This window comes from Diplotaxodon limnothrissa, linkage group LG5 (assembly GCF_057381915.1).
Source record: "Diplotaxodon limnothrissa isolate DT_005_m linkage group LG5, D_limnothrissa_male_GT1.1, whole genome shotgun sequence".
In the NCBI taxonomy this organism is placed as follows: Eukaryota; Metazoa; Chordata; class Actinopteri; order Cichliformes; family Cichlidae; genus Diplotaxodon; species Diplotaxodon limnothrissa.
In genome coordinates, this window is record NC_140600.1 from 31462184 (window position 1) to 31480369 (window position 18186).

Sequence of the window (18186 nt, forward strand, 5' to 3'; positions counted from 1 at the left end):
AGAGGAGGTGATGAAGGCCAAGGTGGAGGAAGAACATAAATAATGACCCCCCCTGACCAAGAAGCCACATGACCCTGCTAAACTGACCAAGTACTTAGAGGTGATGACTTGCTGGTTTTTCAAATCAAACCCACAATATATAAATCACCCTGATGCCAACACCTAGTCAGCTAAAGCGAAGTAACAGGTGGCCAAAGTGGAAATAACATTTCAATGTTGCATTGTGGGATACGTTATGCAGCCTAATCCAGCAAATCACCAACTTTAAGCACGCTTGTTTTAATTTAGTGTTGTTCATTCCCTGCAGGAAGACGGCCTCTCCAAATTCTTGTCATTAAGAAAACCTGCAGGGTTTTTTTTGTCTTTTTATTTGCCTGGTTGAAAAGATTCACTCATTGGGTGACACATCAGTGACTAAAGTTTGTAGCTATCACACAGATTAGGTTTGAATATTTACTGCCTTCATGGTTCCTGTTGATGTGGTTTCATTTTTAGGCAAGAACAGATTTTGTAACTTTTCATCACGCTGACCTGTTCAAAATAATTTTTAGTATTGCTTTAAGATCTTTGGAGTCCCAGAACAGTGGCGTTTTCCGCTTCAAGACTTTTAGACCAAGTTAAATAAAAATGGAAACAAAAATAATGTTTAAAAAAAATTTTTTTATCTTTGACTATTTGCCGTGACTATGTGAAGAAGCGTGTCAGATTTCGTTCCCTGTCCTCTTCTCTGAGCTGGTATTCCAAACAACTGCTAAAAGTTATTTTTAAAAATATTATCTAAACTGGTCTGCTGTCCTGTACTGTATATATGATTGTGTTTGAATTACCAACACCTTTTTTAATTGACACCACTGTTAAAAATGTGCTTAATGATAGTAAGATAAACAAAATGCTTGTCTGACCTTCCACTTTACATGTCTGTTTTATTTATTCAGTACTCAAACACGTGTTTATATATTCAGTTCTTCTGCCTGTTTTTATTTTTACAATTAAAACACTTACTAGGATGCACACTGTGTGATGCTAAGCTGTTTCTACACGTCTACACACTGTTTGGCTAAACCATTTTTACTAATCCTAAAAAGCAAACTCTCTATCCTTTAGACCAGGGGTGTCAAACTCAAATACACAGTGGGCCAAAATTCAAAACTGGAACAAAGTCGCGGGCTAACGCTAATATTTATTGAAAAAAAAAATCTCTGGATATAAGAATGAATCTTTTCTTATGGACTCAAACAAGTTTTGCTGAAAAACTGAATATGGAACAAGCAAAGCTTAATACTAAACAATATATATATTAACTGTATAATACCAGTAGGCCAGCGCTAATAGTAATTTGGTATGGCTTCGCGGGCCAAATGTAATTAGGCTGCGGGCCAAACTTGGCCCGCGGGCCAGAGTTTGACACCTATGCTTTAGACGGTCGTTTTATCGACACTATTGTGTGATGAGACACAAGGAGAACATTTCTAAATGCAATTTTTATATCACATAAAACAATTATTTAAAAAAAGTGCTTTACTTTTTTTAATATATTTTTGGACAAGAAAAGATTTGATCTTCTTTTAAACTAGTACTCAAACAAATATGATTTAAAACTGACATTTTTTGTTCATTTTCATAATTTCAGTAAATAAATGACAGATAAATAAGTAAAAGCACGTCTACATTTCCTAAACCTTCAAATAGATAAAATGATAAGAGCATTCTTAAGGGTTCAAGTTTTTCTCTTTGCTAATCAGGTGTACGGTGTCACAAATCTAAAGCGCTCTCCGAGGCCTTCACAAGTAAAAGGTTTCGATTCTTGTGAGTCTGCCATGAGATTTAAAAAGATTTCCAGATAGAAACAAATTATTATTCTATAAATGGTGCAGATTTTAAATAACTGTTAATTTTTCCTGCCTGCCACAGGAAATGTATCTCATTTTGAAGAAGTGAGAAAGAAATCAAAGCCTCCAAGTACCTGAAAATGTAATCACGGGATCTGCAGATAACTCTCGCAACCATCTGTATCAAAGAGTATCAGTCTACAATCTGAGAGACACGCATTTGCAGTCTAAAAATAGAATTGGAACAAAACTGTAATTGGCCAGTGTCCATTTATACAGAAAGACAAGACCTATTGGAATAATGTGTTCAAAGATAACTGATCAGGAGCAGAAGCTTCTTCTAACTTAGGCACGGTGCTGGAAATGTTATGGCTTGGGGTTGCTTTGCCGCCTCAGACATGAGGCAACTTGCAGTCACTGATTCAACAAATAATTCTTTATCTTACCAAAGATTATTTAATTGAACATAAGAGGTTATCTTTAGGAAAGCTGGACTTCACCTGGACAGGATTAATAATTTAAACACACTAGCAGAAAACAAAAAGAAAGTTCATGAAGTCCATAAAGAAGGATTATTAAAAATTAAGAATAATGACTGCAAAAATATACGTCTGCTAAAGAGAGCTATACTGACTCTTGAGATTAACACATACTAACTTTGACAAAAAATGTCCCATTTTAAATAATTTCTAAAAGCAATTATTGAAAAACATGTTCACAGGTAAAGATAATGAAAACTACTGCATGTGATTACTCTACCGCCGGGAATCTATGGATTTTTGGCACTTAAAATATGGTATTTATGTGATAATAACATCATATTTTCCTTTTTTTTTTTTTTAATTAAATTAGAACAGAACAAAATCATTTACTTTGCTTATGCTTTAGGAAAATCTGTGCTTTAGGTTTATCTTGACACCTACTGGGTTTATGCAAATCAGTCAAATTAACACCTACTTTTATAATAAGTAGAACATGCAGCAGCCAAAGCCATTTACAATTGTAAAAATAATTATAAAACATGCCAGTTTCACTGCCACTGCTAAGCTAGCAGGGTTGGTGGTGAAGGTTTATCCTTGCATTGTTAAATTCTGTGTTTTTTCTAAAGATTTCTTTTGGATGTGAAATCCATAGGTAGGGGGAATAGCACGAGCCATTGTTATCTTTGCATGTATGCAAAATTAACACGATAATGGTCAACGTAACACACACAGGCTGTGATGCAAATATTCAAAGTTGGTTGGGTTGTTTGTTTTTGGCTCAGGGTCACAGGGAATCACTGGAAATGGGTAAAAGAGCCACATGAGGCTGCGACGCTGCAGTTTCAAGAGGAATAAGCCAAACACTGTACCAACCATGAAATAATAATTCGAGTCAGTTTTGAATTTAGAAACTGAAACAATGTGTCCTTATATTCTATTATAAATAGGCTTTTGGAACAAAGGATGGTGGGGAGTACTGGAGGGTGGTTCATCATTCTGTGGAAGAGGCAAGTCATTTAAAAGTTTAAGGATAACATTTCTCAGTGTAGAAACACAAAAAGAATGTGAAATCTTCATCATCTTCAGTGCTCAGTATCATTAAACTGGGATAAATCTTTGCATGCAAGGGACAAGGCTGAAAACCAATGGCTGTGATGTTGAGTTTTGCCCTGAAGCAGCTGAAATCCAGTATCCAGAAAGCTTTAGAAACCACAGCGCGGCTGCCCCTCTGTTGGTCTTCCATGGTCTCTTGTGTTCTGGGGGCCTCTGGATATCTGGAGTTTTGATCTCCTCCATACCCGCTTCACACCCTGGAGGACGGGGCTGTGGCCCCCCCACACTCCCTAGCAGATCATTACATGGAGAAACCTTTGGAATGCAAGCATGCTGATCCACACAGGTATGCACACATGGGTATTCACAGACGCGGACTAAAGCTTTCTTGGCTGCTACCTCAAAGCACACTGTGCGCTGTCTATCTTGCGTGCTGCACAATATCGTTTATTATTTAGTAAATATTGATATCTATGGCTAGCTAGTTTATTGTGATGGTGCTTTGTTTTCTCTATTATTATGTTGCTCTTTGTTGTTTGCTGTCTCCTCTGTTTGTTTTTTTTGTTTGTTTGTTTTTTTTCTCCATACAGGTGACCCAGGAGTTCTTTTTTTTTTTTTCTCTCTCTCTTCCCCCCCCTTCTCACCGTCTCTTCTCCCCTTTGGTTTTCTTTCTTTCTCTCCCCCTCTTTCTCTCATTCATTCCCCCTGTCCTATTTATTAAAAAATAAATAAATAAATAAATAAATAAAAAAAAAATGACAAAGGATGAACTGAAGCTCTGCCATCACGTAATGTCGCATACTGCTGTTTCTGATGTCATTTAAAAAAAAAAAAAAAAAAAAAGAAACCACAGCAAGTAATGCCCACAGTTCTGAAACACTTAGAGCGTGCTGTTAAATGGAGAGGTGATGCAACGCGCAGTAGGAATCACGCTTAAGTGTTTCTGGCATCAAAGTCAAATTAAGCATATGTTTGGCTTTGGTTTTGTTTGTTTTTTGTTTTTTAAATCCCCCCTTCTTCTATTTATATTTTAAACTTTCTTGGAAACAGGGTTGCACAGAATATGTAATTAATCCCCTTCCACCACTGGGCCAGAAGGTAGTTAGCTAGTCCCTTTCTTTCATTATTTTATATCACAGTTTTAAGGAAAAAAGATAAAATCTTTATGAAGATGAAGCCTAAATGGCTCACTTTGATCGATACACTTTGTAATGTAAGCCTGTTTCAAAGAGAGCATTTTCCTTAATATGGAGATTTTTGAGGCACCAAAGAAGCACCGTCTATCTTCATGTAATAAGATAATCTGCCATCTACACTTAAGTCTCAGAATGCTTTAACACAAAGCTTACGACACATTAGAGCAAGTGCAAGAAATTACATTCAGCGTAGTTCAGATCACACAAAGCCTCTGCAAATCTAGCCACATCAATATTTCATTAGATGAAGAAAGTAACACAGATTTTTCTTTCCTAAGCACCATCTCAGTTGAACTGCGATTGTGCTATCCTGATTTACAGACACAAAATAAAAGCAACAGTCATGTATTCTTTATATTTACCTATGTCAGAGTGCTCTGGTAGAGTGCCCTGTTGAAACCTGGCCAACAGCCAGAGAAAAGATAGATTACACACAGCCACATCCCTGTAGAGCTGCAGCTACAACAAATGCATGTTTACCTTTCTTGAATTAATTAACCCCCATGGTGTCTATTTCAAGGGAACTTTTCAAAATCAGGTTACTTCTTAAAGCACATAGATGAGCAAGAAATGAAAAGACGTCACATGGGAGCTAGTCCGAAATCTGCCACCACGTGTCAAAACATCAAAGAAATTATATGTGCTCAGTTCAAATATTAGTTTTTTGTATGAGTGCTTTATCTGTGCTGGATAAAGTTGTGACGTTACACTACAAAATGTAACATTCGTGTGTTTGTCCCACTGCAGTCTCATTTTCACACACATGTATACACGAGCACATTCAGGACAGCAAGGCTGCTAAATTTAATTATGGTGGATTTTAAAAAAATTTATCTTTCAGTCAAAGAGAAAAATTAATTTGTGTGCTGCCACTGGGGTCAGAGGTCACGTGTGGGGTCAGAGGTCACATGTGGGGTCAGGGTTAATGCTGGATAGTGCAGAGGCCATATGCCAACACTGGGCTGTGAATCTGTCTTCAGTGAAAAGGGCACAGAAGTGCCAAAGACTGAGTCAGACTGCAGAACAGAAATCACAGAGAGTGAATCTCATATTAACATTTTAAAAGTTCGGCAGCTGCTCTCATCCACAGTGACTTACAGCGAGCTAAAGGTTAAATGTGCTAAAGTCCAGGGACATAATGTCACACAGGCATCGGTGAGGAAGGCAAATGGCAGTCACATAAGGAACGAGTGATACATACTTCATGATTCTGGTCATTTAGAATATTAAGAACCAAAGGGCAAGCAGCGCTCACCCTTTGAAATAATATAATAATCAGACAAGCACAGTTTTGAATGATTTCTACAGCTTTCAGCTGCACCTCCCTCCACTCATTCTCTTCCGTCATGGTGGGTGGAGCCTATCACAGCTGGCAGAGGCCAAGAGGCAGGGTAAATCCAGGTTGCCAGCCTGTCACAGCATCTGCACCTCCTGGCTTTCATCCACTTGAGCTGTGTGATGACAGACGAGACTGCTTACATATATTTTATATGCAGTAAGTGTTTCTGTGGTGATATATGATTATGGCTATTGCATATGTTTTTGTTAAAAACTATACTTATGGACTGAAAGACAAGAAAAGATTTTTCCACACCAGCTGTGTAAGGTTTACAGGAATGCACCTGCAAGATCTTTTGACCAGACTGTGACTTAATTGGACTTCACTAAATGTCTGAACTAAATAAAGTTATAGCCTACTTTGAAATCTGAATTAGCAATAAGAAAATGCTTGTGAATTGAGTCCACATGTTGTTTTCATTAAGACTCAATCATCATCAGGAAAATGTTTACTGAGAACTCAGTGAAGGTGGCTATAGGTTGTTGTTGTTGTTTTTTTGTTTTTTGTTGTTGTTGGGTTTTTTTTGGGGGGGGGGGGGGGGGGGGGGGGGCATGTATTGCACCAGTATCTATTTAAACAACAGACATCATCTGCTGCAAGTGGTTCAAATGCTCAAAGTACTCCTTCAGTCCCAACTTCCTTTTAAAGTCATTTTCACACTACTGTCTGTTAGTGCTCCGTTGATGTTATCAAACACAAAACATCTATGACAGTCTAATGGTCTTGTGGATACAGGATGATTAAATAATGCATGACAAGGTTTGCAAGAGTGTATGCTGATATGTTGGTGTGCTGCCTGACAGTGTCTCATTAGAAGTAGCAAACAATAATAAACATCTATCAACATATACGTGACTACCAAACTCATTTTTTTAATAAGCAGTGTCATTGTGGTATTCTAGTTCATGAGCTGTAAACACACAGGCTTCCTCAAAATGTGCATTGATTACGACACAGCTGGTCCAACCTACAATAAAGCTTAATGCTGCTTGACGTTGGCATTGTTGATGTTCTGTTGAAACTGCTTTAAATACAAGTGACTGAAATAAACTTACTGAGTTCCTCTTTGGAGAGGCTGCTGGTTCACTCTCTCTGGCTGTTTCTGAAATTTCATGCTGTTTAGTCGTGCTGAGTAAACTTAATAGTGTGTCACATCTGACAATGGCTCTCTGTCTTTAGCAACCACTGATAGCTAAACCATTTTAACTTGTTAGCTGTCCTCCATTGACCTTTGTTCTCCAAGCATTTCTTTTATATTTTTCCTTTTTCTATCCTTACTTGGGTAGAGACATGATTCGGGATGTGGATTAGCGGTTACTAAAATACAATAAATTAGCTGTGCTGTGAATGCATCTGCAAGAGTGGGTGGACTAAGCCACTTTGCCTCATTTGTAAGGGATGAAAGAGGCATCAGAGAGCTTCACTAGTTTTTGGAGCCCAGGGTGCTTGGGTAGTCAACCTCCATCACCACACTTTATATTTAGTTGACAGTATAATAATAACTCTTAAATAAAATGTTACTATTTTTTATATAATATAATATTTTTTTATATTAATCTTGTATTTTTTTTTTCTGTCAGCACTGAAAACTTCACAGAATTTTTTTTATGTTAATATACTTTTAGAAAGGCCACTTAGGAAAATTGAACCGGGCTGTGCTGAGAATCCGGGTACAGTTATATCCTCCTGAGAATGTGTAATAGAATAGTTTTTGGTTGATATCTTTTGACTTATTTGAGCTACTCTACTAAGATGTACTAAATACATTCTGGACCTTTAATTGAAATCTCATGTGTTTGTGTGGCAGGAACTCACAAAGAAAAGTTCAATAATATTAATTTACCATGCGGGGAATATAAACTAAAAACAAGAGTGAAATATCATTTCAATTATATATATATATATATATATATATATATATATATATATATATATATATATATATATATATATATATATATATATATATATAATTCCTTGCGTCCAGTTATTATTAAATCATTAAATTAAAGTTCTGCTTAAGGAAGTAATACAAGAAGCACGGAAGCGGCTGACTGCCGCACACATATTTCCGGGTCTCTTCAGTTAGTTAGTAACCTTCCTAAGCAAATTTGCCAATTGAACCGCACCCCAGGGGTTGGGGGGAGGGGGTGAGGGGGTGAGAGGGGCAGGAGTCACATGGGAACGAGTCAGGTTGCTGTCACATGGCTTGTGTTTGCAAGGCTGAGCCGACGGGAGGAGGGGTTTGGACAGAAGTTTGTGTAAGAAGAGAAACTGCGGTACTTTTTCATGTAGCTCTTTAACAAGTTGAAACGCCGAATCGGATCAAGGAGGAGCTGCTTTGTCCAAACAGACAATTATGGAAATCCCTGCCATAAATCTAAAGGTGAGGTTTACTTTCTGCGTTTCTGATTGCCTCGGCTTGTACGCTCAAACAAAAGCTGGTTTTCAATGAAATGTCAGCTCTGTTCCTCAGTGGTAATTCCTCTGTGTGGCAACGACCTTCCTCTGCTTGTGACTCAGATCACAGTAAACTGCTGCTCTACTTTTTGCTATTAAGTAAGAAGTGTTTAAGGTAATGTTCAGGGGATACGGTCCCTGAAGGACAATTTTGAGTGGCAGCAGGTCCTTTGACAGAGGTCATTATTTAAACATATAAACATATTTATTTTCACAAACACTTTAAACACTCATATGCAGTGAATTTGGGGGGAACTAAGGTATCAAAAAATAGTAGAGACAAACTATATTCTGTGATGAACATTAACTGATGAACTGATGCCTTTGATTAACCGTGAAACTGAACAGGGACAAAAGTGTCCTTGTGCTCTGTCCAAAGAATAAAATGGGTCAAATGTAATTTTGGACAGCTCTTTCAAGGATTATAAAACCTGTGATGTTAAAAGTAAGCTTGGAGGACACTAACAGTTTCTGCACGATGGTGCATTTTTATATTCATTTAGTGTGTTCAGTCATTCGTTCATTTATCTCTTAAAGTTTTTTGAAATGAGTTAATTTTACTTTGTTTCACAGAATTGAAGGAAATCATATGTATAAAAAATGCAATTTGGCGAGGTTAAAAAAGATGTCTTCGGTCCTCTTAGAGACCTAAATAAAAAGATAAATCATTGCTGCAGATTAGCTGCACGCAGTTATTATTTGAAGTTTTTAACTTGTGTTTGAGTGATAGAGTTTCATCATTCTTAGCTATACACTGGTTGTTCTGGGTCTCAGTTCAGTGTAAACACATTTTTGTCCTTCTCTATTCCAGGCCATCGTACTGGTGCACTGGCTGCTTACAGTGTGGTGAGTATGAGCACAGGCTTTTTTTCCACAAACCTGAGGAATTTCTCTCCTCTTTTGGCACACAGACACATGCTTATACTCCTGATTCAGGTCAACTCCTTCACCTACATGTCTCATCCTCTGTGAAATCGCACGTAACTCTCCTGGGGTGTGTAAGAATCTGTCTCGTATGAATTGTGTGTTTCCTTCAGGGGGAGTATGGTGTGGCTGTCGGTGGCCTTCACATGGGCGAACTTTAGCGTTTTAGCAGTTGGAGTGTGGGCGATTGCACAGAGGGACTCAATAGATGCAGTGATCATGGTGAGTCTCTGCCTTCATTTCTTCATACGCTCTTATAGCATCATGTGACACATAAAGTAGTCCAACTTTAGGTGCAGTGCTGCATATCTGTGCTAACCTATTTGTCTGTGGAATCTAGGGCATTCTGTGAGCATCCCTTTGAAAAAGAGCCCTTAATTTACCACAGTACAGTAGCTGAGGCCCTCAGACAGTTTAAAATGGCTCCTTAAGCAAATGTAATTTAAATGTTTGAAGTTTCAGAATTGTCAACCCTTATCATACCGTAACTCTGAACCCGTGACTGGTGTTTCCATTGTACATTAGTGACATCAGCTGACTAAGGGGAAAAAAAACTAAACAAAAGTGTGACTTCAGAATTGTTTTTTGATTGTGTTCTGAAGCAAGAACAGCTTTTAATGAGAGCCGTTATCAGATAGAAGGAAAACTTGTGCAGTTGGCTCTTCTGTCTGTCAGAGGAAACTATTAAGTGCCTCATCCTGACTGTGGGTCAACAAAGTACTGAGCCCTTCTCATAGACTGTATATAGAAGATGGCCACAATGGTATGTGGTTTTTCATGGCTTTAGTTTTGGATCGAGTTTCACATTCTGGCTTTGGCTGTGTTCATTTTTTTTTTTTCAAGTCAAATCTGACCATATTAACATGAGCAGGCAGTGAGGAGGAGTTGCCATCTATTGCTAGCTATTTTGGTTAGCAGGGTACCTTCATAAAGTGTTGTAATATTAAATGGGATGCTTATTCTGACTTGCATCAAAACAGGCTTAAAATTACTCAAGTGTGTTTTTGTATGATTGAACACTAAACAACACCAGATGTCAAAATGCTTTATGCATTTCTGCTGTAACGTTGGACATTTTAGCATGGGACCTGATTGGCCCATGAAGCCAACCTCAGGGGCTGCAGCTTTTGGTGCTTCAGCTTCAGCTCTTATTTCATTTTTCAGCCCCAGAGGTTGCTACATTTTAGTTGTGTGTTCACTGCATAAATAGTTTTATGCTGATGCAAAATATTTGTTACACTCTAAATCTTCATGTCCTTGTAATGGACGGATTCTTTCAGTTTCTGTTTGAATGATGTGGTTACTTATTTTATTTAACTAAAACAAACTCTTTACTGCAATTGATGGGAAATTATATTAATCTCAGGGGGCTATGTAGCTTTGTGGATGACTCTAACCCACTATGACTAACTTTAACTGATGGATTTAACAAAACTGTACTTAAAGTCCACCTTTGTCCAGGCTTTGAGTGTTTGAAATGAAGGGATGAATCTTGAACAAAATAGCTGTCTACTGTGTTATTCTTTGACAGTAACCAAAACGAGAGTTTGACAGTACTGGACTCTGTCACTGTACTGAACTTAATTTAGACTTATAGACGCTGGGATGTAACCACAGGGGAGCCTTTTACCTTGTGTACATTAAAGTCCAATGTCATATTCACTCATGTCCAAGATCTATCAAGAAAAAACACTGGTGCACAACTAATGGATAAGCAGGATTTCTTAGCACTGAGTGGTATTTTAAATTGGATCAATCACCCGCCCAATCAGCTGCAGGTAATATAGCCCACTGTATATCTTTTCCAGTATGGTTAAGTCCTGGCAGCATTTTTCTCAGGTGCCTTAAGTGAATTCACTTATTTTCAAGTGTTTAACTAATAGCATGTTTAACTCATATTTAATTCTTTTTTTTATTGGAAAGTTATTTCTCATTTAACAATATGGACATTGACTGTCCCAAATTATAAGACAAGATCTTGTTTTGTTTTACTCTTTTTGTAATGGCTTGCCTCAAAAATCTTTTTCCAGAACATGTATGCTATACTTTAGTTTTTTTTTATATCACACCCACCAACCAAATGACTTCATTTTCCATGTTACAATTATGTTGCTTTACATGTCTCTTTTGTGTGCTCCCTGTAGTTTCTGATAGGGATGATTTTGACAATATTGACCGACATCGTCCATCTCGGAATATTCTACCCTCTCAGTGCCTCGACCGACTTGTTTCGCTTCGGCGCAGGGATGACCATCCTCAACCTGCTGCTCAAACCCATTTCCTGCTTCTTTGTCTACCAAATGTACCGCGAGCGAGGAGGAGATTACAACATCAACTTTGGTAAGTACGACTAGATGGGTCACGTACAGTAGCATAAAACATTTCGAGATTTAAAAAGATTTTGGCTCAGGTTCCTCAGTTTTTCATTTTGTTGTCATGAAAGCTGTGAAAAGGTAATGAAAGCAGAAATACATACACAACACAGAGGGTACATCTCCCAGTATAATTTCAGAACTAGTGAGAAAGTATCTAAAATACCTGAGCCTACCCACCACTTTATGACCAAAGCTCTAAGGTATGGAGTAATGCATGTGTCCAAGGGCACTTTGATGTCTTCCTTGTGTTGTTTTATGCCGTTTGCCATGAAAAGCCTGCCGAGAGCAGCAACCTGGCAGGACGCTGAGCGAAAGCGCTGGCAGATGATTCCACCGTCAAACTGATTAGTTACAGTCACAAGACTTAAAATGCAGAGAAATATTTGAGCTGCAGCTCGGCCAGTCAAAGAAACCCTTTCTCAATGAAATGTTTATTACATTTGTGTGTCATCCTGGCAACCAGTTTATACTGCATGGAGAAACACATTAAGCCCATGCAGGCCTACGAGTGTATGATCTGCCATGATAGCACATGCACAGAAATAGCACAGGAGTGATGTGGAAAGAAACACAGATGGACTCAAATCTGATGAACACAGAAAGAGACTCTTTGTGTTGGCACTGACTTTTGGGTGTATAGCGTTCTGTTTGCAGGCAAACATCTAATAAGCACGCTAACAAGTGAAGGGATGTTTGATCAAGTGTGTGTGGTCATTGATTTGCAGACTTTATCTCTCTCTGCTGAGAGCTTTTCCATTAGAAATCCCACTGAGCTGTGACGTCCGCTGGACTCTTAAATCCCGGAAAATGTTACTCATTCATTAGCGATTGATCCATAATAAGAGCAACAACAACACAAATGGGAAAAATAAAACCACATATTGTTGGTGTAACGCAATTTTATTACTATTAATATTAGTATTATAGGCCAAAATACTATGTTATTTCATGTCACGCTGGGTAAAGTAATGAAATTTCTCTTGCATTGCGACCCAAAACTGCAGTTGACAAAATATATTTCCTGCATGCTTGGCAGATAATTGAATATTGATGAATGTGCTCTCTCTGTGGTTTTACTTTACCGCCACATTCACACAGCAGGTACACCCATTAGAGTGTGTAATGACTGATGAAAGCGGCTAATGTCAGTTTCAGACTATGTGAGTTTTAATTGCTGCCTGATTGCGTTGTTGGCATCTATATGGTTCCCCGCTGCACTGAGCACTCTGGGAACCAGACAATCAAGTGTGTATGAGTGAACTGTTGATTCAGGTATTTGGGGCTCCCAGAATTTTGATTGATGGACCTCTTATGGTGGTTGAATTACTCTGAGTTTGTGTATTAGACTTAAGTTTTACATCCAATGAAGCAAAAACTGCACATTTGAGCCGTCACACTTTTGCAGTCAGTCAAAGTGACTGTGGTCATTAAACCAACCAGTGCTTAGCACCTATAAACAGGCAAATCCAGACTGTCAAAGCACATAGAGGTGAGGCACGTACTTTACATGGGTAGATGAAAGCATTGAAAAAGAACAGCAAGTAATAAGCTGTGATTTTGTTTACACTGTGAATGATTGGCAGGTAATTAAAAGCCATAAGCAAAATTGAAAGGAAAAGGTGCCTTCTCATTTGTGAGCCATAGATGGTAGCATTTTTTTTATGTACATCTTGTTTTTAATGGGTTTGGCCCTATTTTGTCTTCAGACCTGCCTTAATTCTTCATGGCATAGATTCAACACGGTTCTGGAAACATTTTTCAAAGATATTGATCCATATTGACACGACTGCATCACACTATGTTGCAGATTTGTCAGCTGAATTTCCTTTTCCATCACATCCCAAAGGTTCATTATTAGATTCAGATCTCGTGGCATTACAGTGAGATCATTGTAATCTTCAAGAAACTATTTTGTGATGATTTGAGGTTTGTGAGATTCCAACTTATCCTGCTGGGTAACTTGGCAGCTCTCGTGCAGTAGGAATTGAGGCTTATTAGACAGGGCACCCTTTTTTTTTTTTACAGTCTTCTGTAGTCCAGTTTAAAATTGTAGCCTCATTTTACTGTTCTTAGCTGAGGGGAGTGGTGCCTGCTGCTACTGTAGCCCATGTTACAAGTTTGAAGGGTTTCAAATTCAAATTCAAATTTTATTTGTCACACACACACAACCATACAAAGTATGACATGGGGTGAAATGTTTGTAGCTGTGCAATGCCCGACTATTAAATGACAGAAAAAAGTTTTACAGTATTTACAATTTACAGGTTACTACAAAAATTTACAAATTAACTTAGAAATTTACAGTAAAAAATGTGCAAATAGCAGAAAGAGGTTATAAAGATTATAAAGATTTTAAATTATAGAAAGATTGTTGTTGTTTTTGTTCTGCACACCTTGGTTGTAATGAGTTGCTTTTGCCTTCCTATCAGCTTGAAGCACTCTGGCCATTCACTTCTGACCTCTGGCCTCAACAAGCTACAAAAAAAATGTGGACAATTTTTTTTAGAGTGAAAAGGCTCCATCTTTGAGTTTGGTATCCTATTTATGTTTACGGCTAACTGCAATCATTTTGAGGTTTTAAATTGGCATTAGAAAAAGCCATTTATTAATGGTTTGAATAACTTCATATCTCAAACTGTGCCAGTGTTATCCAGGGTCGTATTTGCTAAAGAGACTTAGCAAGTGCTTAAAAACACACACACAGATAAGATTAATTTTTATCTCTGCGTTTGTGTAGTTTGATTTTTAATTGTGTGCATGCAAAGACTATTGTAGACAGACCAAATAGCAGTCTGAATAGTTTCCACATCATACAGTAAATACTAGGCCTAACGCCTACCAGGGACCTTTAAGCTTTAGCCAACAAATGCATATTTAAGACTGTTTTTAAGAGTCTCATTTTCATACAGTGCACCTCAAGACATTGAAAAGTTAGTAAAAACTCTGCAGCCAGGGAAACTAAATACAACAAACGACTGGAAAATTGACGGTTGGTTGCTAGATAAACATAGCACGTCTGAAATGACAGACTCATCTTTTAAACACTTATCATTAATTTTGAGCAATGAGTCTGCTGCCATTATGTGTGAACTGTACCAGAACTGTGCCGTGATGTAAAGTGCAACAGCCTTGCTAGCAATAACTAAGTAAATTGCAGCTTAGCAGACTGCCTGCCATGCATTACCCTTAAATTAATGTGCTCCTAAATTAAATTAATGTGCACTCCTTAAATATTTGTTCCCAACTTAAAATGTCATTATTTTTCTTGCATGTCATCCTTTGCTCTTTGGCATACCTTACTGTCACACCTTAGTATTTATTTTTTGTAAAGGCTGATTTTTGTTGTTGTAGTTGGAATTTGATCATTTCTTCTTCTCTTCTCTTCTCTTCAACCTTTTGACCTCTCAGACTTTGAGACCTCTGTGGACAGTCGATGCACTACGGACAGTGCTGACAGTGCCTTTATTGGGCGCCGCTATTGATTCCTGGCCTCTTCCCTTTTTACAGTTTCTCTCCTCCAATCATCCTCTTCCAACTCCTTCTATGCAGGAAGTAAGATTCCATATCAGGCTGCAGGATGATAAAGAGAAATAGATTTATTTTTTTTTCCCCTTTTGTATTTATTTCTAAACAATCATCTTGTCAGTGTTCTGCTGTCCATCTCTTTGTGTTTTTTTTAATGTGTCTTTTAATTTGACTGTTCCCACCTTCAGTAAGCCCATACCTGCCTGCATTGCTATGTTTGTTTGTAGAGATTGCTCTTATGCAAACACTATTTATTGTATTTTAGGAGTTTATATGTATCTGAAAGTTTGCATCAGCTATATGGTTTATTCAGGTTTTTAGTCCCCAGATGCCTCATTTGTGCTCTTGCATTGTATTTGCATGTATTTAAAGCAGAGCTGCATGATGCTGCACATTCTAAAATGAGCCTAATTAAAATCAACATGATGTGATGTGATACTAGACAGTGAGTATGGCCTGGTTTTATGCACACGCTTTGTTGAGCTTTATGTGATGCCATCCTTTGGTCAATCTTTGGGCTATTGCCAATATTCCCACACAGCTGCAGTGAAACCAGATTTCTTGTTTTACTGGCGTTAAAGGTGCATGTTTGTCACCGCAGTTGGACTCTGGACTGTGCAGAGGTGCTGTCTTTGAAACGCCAAAGGGGATAGTTGATATTCTGGCCATGTCAGAGTCAGGACTGTTTGTTGTAGATGCTTCATGTGAAGTCCCTTTATAAAAATCTTTCATAAACGTTCCCACCTATAATACAGCAAGGAAGCTATATCCTCTGGTAAATTTATTTATTTATTTTTTTCAAATAATCTTGATTATTTGACTGCTGACAGAAGGACAAGAGATTTTTCATGTTCAGTCTCACATCAGTGAAGTTCCCGTGCCCAAACTCTTCTCAAAATGACTAATCAAACAGTAGTGGGGAAATGGGAGGAATTTCTTCTTCCATCAAAGAAGGATTTTGAATAAAAGTGGCTGTTTTCTCAGTCTACCATTCATCAGAGGGAGTGTGTATTTTTAATGTATGCTGGTAATAACAGATTCAAGCACTGTCATTTATATTTCTACAGACATGGCTGGGCACTTGACTCAAGATAGCAAATCTGCATAACCGTTTCATGAATCTGTGTGTAAGGAGAAAGGGAAAACAATAAAGAAAAAGATTTGAGCTTTCTGGGTGCCAGTACTTTAAATATGTATATCAACAACAGTCCAGTCTCCAAGGTCCATGATTAGATGTGGTTAAAATCTGATGTTGAAGACTTGTGGCTTGTCTCTGCAGGTTTCCCTTCTGTATCACGAAACCGAGATGCCTATCAGTCCATTGACCAGCAGGATGGCTCCTCTACCTCAGGAAATCCCTTCAACCAGACGCCGGACAGCAAACCAGGAGTTCGCGCTTACTGAACCAAGCAGCCGTTGAGCAATGCAGTGTTTTCCTTTCAGCAACACCTGCCCAGCACTTTGGGACAAGTATTATAATCGATTCTGTGTCGTCCCTGTTTTGTACAGTTGGCGTGTAACTCTGAAAGTTTTATTATGCTAAGTAGTCATCTGTTTGAGCTTCAGAGTGAAATGTGGCATAATTACACCCATTTTCATTTCAAACTTTGGCACATACCTGCTGAACGCACGCAGAGGAAAAACTGTTCTCCCATTCCCATGCTGTGATGCCGTACTTTTCACCTTCTATTTTTAGTAGACAGGTGTTGAATCGAACTGCTGTGTCTACAGCGGTTTTGTTTTCTGTTACCTTTTTTATTTCCCACAAATGTGGTACTTTCGGATGCAAAGAGTCCGTTTCTCATTTTGTAAGCAGTAGATTAATATTTTTCAATTGATTTTTTTATTTTAAATATTACAGTTCTGCTGACTAGAATGGAGGTTTTTGACTAACGAGAAATGAAATTAATGTGCATTGCTGTGCCTTGGAAGTTAAACTTTGGGTGAAAAAAATACAAAAGCAATGTGAAATTTGAACTGCTTCAACCAAACTGAACGCATAGCAAGAACTGTAGTTAATGTTTCATCTCCTAACTTGGCATGAAAATACACTCACTGCAAAGCAGATGGGCCCTATTCATTTATGCTGATATTTAGTTTCTTCATACTAAGACTTTTTTCATATCAAGCTGCCAATCTACCAAAATGTAAAATATAGAGACTGCTGATTTTGTAGCATCACATAATCGTCAGTTAATGATTATTAAAAAAAAGTAAACGATTGTTTTCTTTGTTATTCTAATAGTTGCAAGTAAATTGCTTAAGTATGCAAAACCTGTTTACAGTGTTTAGCGTAAATTACAGACCACACCATACTGATATGTTACAATATGTCTGCTGTGTAGGCACAAGAGATATGAGAAAGTATTATTACAGTAAAAGTGTTCAAAGCTTGAAATGTTCACATCAGCACTGTGGTTACTGAAAATGTGCAACAAGTCGTTCACTGAGCTTTTCAAGAAGTGTGTACTCTCAGTTTTTGTTGGCAGATTGTCCGACTATGGTAGCGATATGAGTGTAAAGAAAAGCGGCTACAGGGATTGCATCATTTGGACAATTTGGACTCGGTTCACTTTTGAAAGTGTTACAAGATTGGAGTTTTGTGTTTTTTTTGAAATCCTGATAAACTGTGTGACTAAATGGAGATGTGGTAACTATACTGGTCACAGTATAGAGATGTGAAATTATGCATGCCATAGTAGCGTGACATATAGATCACAAGACACACCTTACTTGCAGTTACTAAAGAGCCTGTAAGAAGCATACTAAATAATGCAGAGTTGCAGTTTGCTGTATTGCTTATGTAAAGTTATAACTTCTAAAGTTTAAGTTGTATTTTGAGAAACTGTTTTTGCACCACAAGAAATGCAGGTTACCATAAATTAACAAGAATAATTTAATTAAGCCAAATGTTTAATCTAATAGCCTATTTATGTTATTTATCAAGCCTTTACGTTAGGTTTAAACAGACATTACTGCTGTTGCTACTAAGAATTTCTATAG

At 37.8% G+C, this 18186-nt stretch overlaps 1 protein-coding gene across 1 annotated transcript; it reads left to right on the forward strand.

Annotated features, from left to right (window-relative positions):
* Window positions 1–8173: 8173 nt before the first annotated feature.
* Window positions 8174–16970, forward strand: agtrap (angiotensin II receptor-associated protein). Its single transcript, XM_085354545.1, has 5 exons — window positions 8174–8285; window positions 9171–9205; window positions 9397–9505; window positions 11428–11623; window positions 16463–16970. Exons 1-5 carry the CDS (start codon window positions 8259–8261, stop codon window positions 16585–16587), a joined length of 492 nt encoding a protein of 163 aa, XP_085210671.1. The 5' UTR covers window positions 8174–8258; the 3' UTR covers window positions 16588–16970.
* The last annotated feature ends 1216 nt before the right edge of the window (window positions 16971–18186 follow it).